At 38.9% G+C, this 7,119-nt stretch overlaps 2 protein-coding genes across 2 annotated transcripts; both read right to left on the reverse strand.

Moving 5' to 3' along the window:
* Positions 1 to 266: 266 nt before the first annotated feature.
* Positions 267 to 1,004, reverse strand: TM35_000032460 (uncharacterized protein; the record flags this gene model as incomplete). Its single annotated transcript, XM_029022013.1, has 1 exon — positions 267 to 1,004. The coding sequence occupies one exon, from the start codon at positions 1,002 to 1,004 to the stop codon at positions 267 to 269; it is 738 nt and encodes a 245-aa protein (XP_028886559.1).
* Positions 1,005 to 1,539: 535 nt separating this feature from the next.
* On the reverse strand, positions 1,540 to 6,543 carry TM35_000032470 (uncharacterized protein; the record flags this gene model as incomplete). The annotated part of the gene is made up of 1 exon (XM_029022014.1): positions 1,540 to 6,543. The coding sequence occupies one exon, from the start codon at positions 6,541 to 6,543 to the stop codon at positions 1,540 to 1,542; it is 5,004 nt and encodes a 1,667-aa protein (XP_028886560.1).
* Positions 6,544 to 7,119: the final 576 nt, after the last annotated feature.

Below are 7,119 nucleotides of genomic sequence, written 5' to 3' on the forward strand. Positions count from 1 at the left end.
TTTTTTTTTTCTTTTTTAAAAACGGCACAAAACGAAGAAACTAAAGAAGAAGAAAAAACGAATAAATACAATCAAAAGAAATAAATGTAAAGAAACACCCAAGAGACATTGTGATCACCAGCCCTAAAGTTCTATCTGAGAATCCATGAGAGACTTAAACACCAACACCACGACCAGTAGAACGAAAAACAAAGAAGCAATAAAAAAAAAAAAAAAAATCATTCCCCAAAAAACAAAATAAAAAAAAAAAAAACATTATTTAAACACTAATACTGTGAGGATAATACATGAGACACACCCGCATCAAAAACATCGTGAAAGACCTCTTCCGCGTACAGTACACTTAACTCAAATAATTCATTCAAACTTACCAAACCAAGTGTATCCCAACTAATAAAAACATCATCTACAATTAATGAAGGACTGTTTGAAGTCGCATCAAAGCATCTCTGTAGTGACTCACGTACTTCAGGAATAGAGGAATAAATAAGCACAAAATCATCCCCTTCTTCTCGATGAAAGTCTGAGAAAACACCAGTGGGTTTTGTGTACACATTAATTCCGCAGACGGTATGCATTGTCTCAGAAGAGAATAGACCAACTCGCCCATTCACAGGGTGAACCTCCACTGGTTCCACAAACACCTCGCGTAGATACGGCCGTTGATTACGGTAAATGTAATCTTCAAAGCCTGGCGGTGACGGCAGAAACGGTGGCTTATATGGATTCAACTGATAACGGAGAAACATTCGGTCGTGCATTTCCATACTTGGTATTGGATCCTCTGTGATAGTAGAGAATTCATAGGAGCCCAAATGGGAAATACGTTTACGATGTGTGCATAGATAGCGTTCATCGCTGCCTCCACTTAACAATGGAGGTTCCCGGTACACACACCAGTTACCATTATGTTCCAGTGATCCAACTATTGAGAAAGGAAGTGGTTCTTCCATGCATGTGATCTCAAACAGCGGTGTGATGAGTGTCTGCGGCTTTTGTGGCATAAACCTTCTTTTTCTTCTCCACTCCCAATGAGAACTGCACTCACTTTATAATGCCTGATTAACTGAAAAAAAACAAAGAAAGAAAAAAAGTGAAACAAGTCAATGCATGAAAGAATAAAAAAAAAAAAAAGAATATCAAACGTGTCCAAATAAAACTGAGTGGTACACACACACACACAGACACACAGAGAAAAAAATAAATAAAGAAACGGGAAGAAAAATAGGAAAACCAAAAAAAAAAAAAATAAGTAATGCTGTACTTCGTTTGTCGTGAAAAAAAAAAACATAGACGTGCATGTATCATTTTCTGTACATCTCCGTGCATGTGAATACCCCTGGAGGTCCATAACCAAATCATGCAGTGTCCTATTTGCGGAAAGAAGGGGGAGCGAAACAAGTAAACAAACATACAGAGACGCATACCACATAATACCAATAAAAGAGATAAATACAAAAAACAAAGAAACGAACAAAAAAAAAAAGAAAAAAGAAACAAACAACGAGCTCAGCTCTAGTATGCTTTCTTTGGTTGGATTCATTTAAGTCCTTCTCCACTTCGGTCTTTCTCTCCCACAACTATAGTTGCTGATAAAAGTTCACCATCTCTAGAGAAAACAACGGGTATGGATGCCGACGGTCGTACATGCCTAGCAACAACAGCATTAAAAGCAGCTAACTCAGTTACAGCATATCCAGCGAATCGTACCAATTGATCTCCTGCACGTAAACCAGCAGCGTGAGCTGGACCTTCTTGTTTAAGATCTGTACTACTGTTCACATACGTTTCAGTAACCTCATGAACTGTCAAAGTGGTTCGACCAGAATCATCTCGACCAACCGCAACACGAAAGCCAAGATAAGGTCTTGTAGTGGTTGCTAAGTGTAAAGCCCTTGTTGGAGTAGATGCACCTGAACGTGGTGCTGGTGATAACATAGGTGGAAGAGGACATGGTCCACTATTCTCATCTTCCTTGAAATTATCATGACTATGTATTAATGGAGGTGTCGACATAACACCAGAAGGAACACCTTTTTTCCGATCAAATCCAGGAGAACGCCTTGCTGAGGATGAAGCAGATGATGATGCTATTGGTTTATTACAACTTTGACCACGAGAAACAGGTGCACGCCACGATATTGGACGACTACGTTTCGTTTGCATATTCTCTTCCTCCATAGATAGTTTAGGACATGCCTGTCGTTGTGTTCTCTGTGGTGTGGCTGTTGAAGAGAGTGGGAGATCTGATCGACTGCGTTGTTTATTTGGTGTTCCAAATGTTCTCTCTGTTGTTACGGTGGATCTAGCTGGTGATGTCTCTGCTCCTATACTGCTGACTACAGTCATATTAGAATCTGCTACTCCATCTGCTAAAACTCGTAATTTTAAATGACGCTGCCATATTCCAGGGGACATTAATTCTAATAAAACGGCAGCATGTTGTACAAGCCATATAGCTGTTTGTGGTTTACAGAGACTTCGTAGAGGCAGTGGTACAATCATTGGAGCTCCTCGTGTAGATATCTTTCTTCCACTTCCCTCTAATTCTGTATCACTATGAGCTTTAATAGAGTCAAACATAGCTACTAGATCAAGAATAAGTGGAAGTACCTCAGCTCGAGTAGCAGGTGGAACAAAGTTAAGCCATCGTAATGAGGTACGATCTGTTTTTCCAAAGCTTCCAACACTATTGCTGGCATTACTACTAATACTATAGTCTAAAGAAGTAGGATTTACATTTGTGAGAGGTTCATCTAATTCAACTCCTGCTTGTCTCGCAGCAGCAGTAAGTATAGTTTGAAGACGTTGTGTAGTTCGATCAAATTCATCCGCTAAACAGCATGATGATACACTTGTGATACTCGTAATACTTTTTCTTCGTTCTGTTGGCACTTTTCCTTCAGCAAGAGAAGTAATAGGAACCACTCGAAATACAGAAGAATCTCCACCAGTAGAACAAAGTGACATACTAGCACTTCGTTCACTTCCTTCCATAGTAGGTTCAACGATAGGTAATTGTAAAGTACGTTCATTTGCAGCCATGATAAGATTTCTGTGTTTTCCACAACGTACAGCTGTAGCTTTAAGTGCTCTTAATACCGATCCAACTTGTCTTAACATTGCAACTTCACTATGGTTAGCATCATCATCAAAAAACAACATAACTCTTTCACGATTAGCATTATTTCCACCTCTATTTCGTGGAATAGAACTACTATTACTACTACTACGGTGATTTAATACAATAACATCCGTTGGATCCCGGTAACCAGCGAGTAAACACTCTAATGATTTTTGGATCTGTAAATGTTGAATTTCAGTAAGAAGAGTCGCATTTTGACTCTCTACTTCATCATGTTCAAATGCCAATTGAGCAATTCCCATTTCTAACTGTTCTTTTTCGTCACGAAGTTCAGATACGGTTGCAGTACTATCCACCGCATTTTGTACAACAATCCATTCACGATGCATTGTTGTTTTCTCATCTTCCATACGAAGGAGTTTTGCTTCAAAAAGAGCAAAACGATACCATTTAAAATAAACTCGTTCTCGTAATTTAGCTTCATCTATTAACATAGATGAAAGAGTTTCAACAAGAATTAAAGCTTGACGTGCTTCTTTTTGACGTTGAAGAAATAATTGCCATTTTTTCATATAATCTCGACATTGTTGACGATGATGTGTTTTCATTAATTCTTCTAAGAGCCAATTTGCTCGTTTCCGCCATTGTTTTTTTGATACAGTAGTTGTCAAACGATGCCAAATAAATCTAGCATCATCAAACTTAACATCACAAAAAGATAAATACAAACGATTAAAGGCTGCTGCTTGTAAAACAGCACGCCGAGTCTCAGTTGCATAACGGTGCCAACTATAATAGTAACGTTGCATGAGACCATAACGATTAATACGATTAAGAGCATTACCTATTCCATTTGAAAAGTTGGTTACTTCTTTTTTTTCATCCAAAACTACAAATAGATTATTGGCACGTTTTTCTAAAGTAGAAAGATCAACATGTTCCCGTAATACCATAGAATTTGCATTTTGACGTTGCCAACGTCTAAAGTAAATTCCAAGTAAACGTTCCTGTTGAAGTGATGCTAAAAAACATACTTTTCGTATACAACGATAACGTGCCACACGTCGTACACTCCATCTTTCCCATCGCCCAAAGGATTTTTGTAGTAATAACTTCATATAAGAGAAAGACATGGCGATAGATAATCTTATTTTTTCTTTACGTAGAAATTCTGGAAGTTCTTCACCATTTTGAGTTACAGGACGATGTAAGATATTTCTAAAAATAGTTTCACGTAATCCACTTCCTGCAACTAAATTTTGCAGTGCTACAAATTGTTTATCCAAGGTACGTAATTGACGTATATCGGTGATAGACTCACCTTCAACATCCTCTAATAAAATAGAAGTTACAGTAGACATAACAGGCATAGGTGAAGTACTTGTGCGTCTTTGTAATCCTGAAGATCCCACAGAAAAAGATAACTCCCGCTCAACAGAATGAGATGTACTTCTAACGCCTTTTCGTTTAGAAGGAGAATTATTCATTCCATGGGTACCAGTAGAAGTAGCAAACACACACAATTGATTCATTGTCTCATTCTTCAACATTGGTACTATTATTGGGTGGGTTATGCTAAGATCACGCCAAGCGTGAACTTGTACAATACTTGGATGTAACAAATCATAAACAGAAAAACATCCATCGGCGCTACCAATCCATAATAAACACCGTGATTCATGAACAGCAAGACCTGTTAATGGAGCATGAGAACGATGAATAGTACGAATCATTCGTCCAGAAGGTAATGCAAACATTCGGGTTGTACCATCACGAGATCCACTCAAAAATAAACGATCCCACGCTAATGCCAAACACGTTATCGTCTGTAGATGTTCACGCTTTATTGGCCATAAAAGAACACCTCCTTCCACATCTTCATTTCCAAAACCATGTGTAAGGGCAAGACGACGGCTTATTGGGACATCTCCAAGAGCTTTCATTAATTCTTGAAAGACATCACTAAATTGTGATACACGAGATTTTTTGCTCTTTTTCACTTTTACACCTTTTCGTCCTTTTTTCGATTCTTCAGTTCCTGCCACTATTGCCGTAGAGGCAGGAGTAGCATTAGCATTTCCATTAGCATTAACTCTAGTATTTCCACGTATTGGACTCATTTGCCTTGGAACACGTGTATTAGGTAAGTTTTCACGATCTGAGGTATCTTGATCATCATCATCTTCATCCTCATCCTCATCATCTGTGCTACTCTCCGTTTCTACTTTGTCTGTACGTCGTAACAAATTGAGATGCGGTGTTCGCACACTTACATCAGCACTATGGGGTCTTGCTGTTAGCGAGCGCCGTCCAGTTGGGGACTCCGATCGTGCACGCGTTGCGGTGGGACGTCTTCCTGTTATTCGTGAGGATGGATTGGAGGATGTGGCCCGTGTGGTTCGTGGTGTTTTTGCGAATACTGCAGGGGAAGTGCGTCCGGCGCGTGGGGTTACGTTGGATGAGACTGCTGTGGTCCGCACTAATGTATTGGAACCTCTACGATCAGGTTGTATTTGTTTTAACTTTAGAAGGCTTATTTTTGGCTGCCGTTGTTGTTGTTGTTGTTGTTGTTGTTGTTGTTGTTGAGATGATGATGGTGGTGGTGGTGGTGGTTCTTGTCCATTTAAACACAATGATGATGATGATTCTTTTTGTTTTGTGACTTTTTTACTTGTCTTCTTTCGCGCGGTGGATTTTCCAATGATCTGCATATTCTCTATTAATGACCACATCCTCAGTGAACCATCATCTCCTCCACTAAAAATAAAAGCCCCGCCGATGGTGGCTGCGAGAGCCGTCACCCCGCAGCGATGACCCTTCAGACGGCCAAGGCACTCTAATGTCACTCCATCCCATTTGGCAATAGTACAATCAGAGGAGGCGGTTACAAATACAGATGCACGGGGAAATCCAATCATTTCATCAGATCCCAATACAGTTGTCATGGTTACAGATACCATACATGTTATTGCCGAGGTATGCGCACGGGTACTTTGACATTCTTGAAAAGTAACAGCATCATAGACGCGAAGAAATCCGTCTGAATATCCGGCAACAACGCGATTGTGACCAATTTGAAGAAGTGAAGTGACCAAAGCATGTGGTTTACGACCTATACGATCTATTGCTCGATCTGGTAACATGGTAGGACGAATTTCTATACTTCCATCACTTCGAGCTAACCATAAATTGCTCTGTGTACCTTCTAGTGGAAGAGCATGTGATGATGAGTTACCATTTGTACTAGTTCTTCTATTAGGGTTGCTATTGCTACCAAATTCAACACCTAATTCTGTCTTACTTAGGCTTTCTCGACGTTGCTTAACTGAGACATCTCTTGTTGTTGTTGCTGTTGCTTGGTGGATTGTCTCTGCTGCTGATGTACGTACAACTACAGTGGTGGCACAACGGAAGGCTCCATTGAATTGCGCCACAAGTGACGTCTCATTATATGCCATAGTAAACCCAATAATATCAATAACAATAATACTAGTAATTACACCAACAATAGTAATAGTAATCGTAACAGTAGTAGTAGTACTAGTACTAGTAGTAAAGTAGTACAAAGAAAATTTCAACAAAAAAAAAAGAAGAAAAGAAAACGTGGAAAGAAGTAATTTCACTCTCTATGGCAAGACCTGCGGGCCAGGGGGGAAAGACAAAAGCAAATTACTTTTCCCTTCCGTTCTCTGTCTTTACTTTTCTTAGATAAGAAAGGCTATCTATCAGCTAAAACTTCAGTTGGGTTCGTCAAAAGCGGACCCTTTTCACAGAGATAGGAATTCACAAATAAAAAAAATAAAAATAAAAAAAGGGAACAAAATCGGTGGAAAAAAAAGTCAGTGAAGGAAACACTCTTTGGGTAAAGAGAGAATATTCATTGACATCTCCCAACGCAATAAGCAAATGGAAAAGAAGAAAAAAAAACTTTGGTTTGAAAGAATCTCCAGTAAAAGAAGCAGGGGAAAAAAAAACAAGAAGAAAAAAAAAGGTAAAAAAAAAAAAAAAAAAAAAAAAAAAAAAAAAAAAAAAAA

Source organism: Trypanosoma theileri (assembly GCF_002087225.1).
Source record: "Trypanosoma theileri isolate Edinburgh chromosome Unknown TM35_Tth_3_V1, whole genome shotgun sequence".
Taxonomy (NCBI): domain Eukaryota; phylum Euglenozoa; class Kinetoplastea; order Trypanosomatida; family Trypanosomatidae; genus Trypanosoma; species Trypanosoma theileri.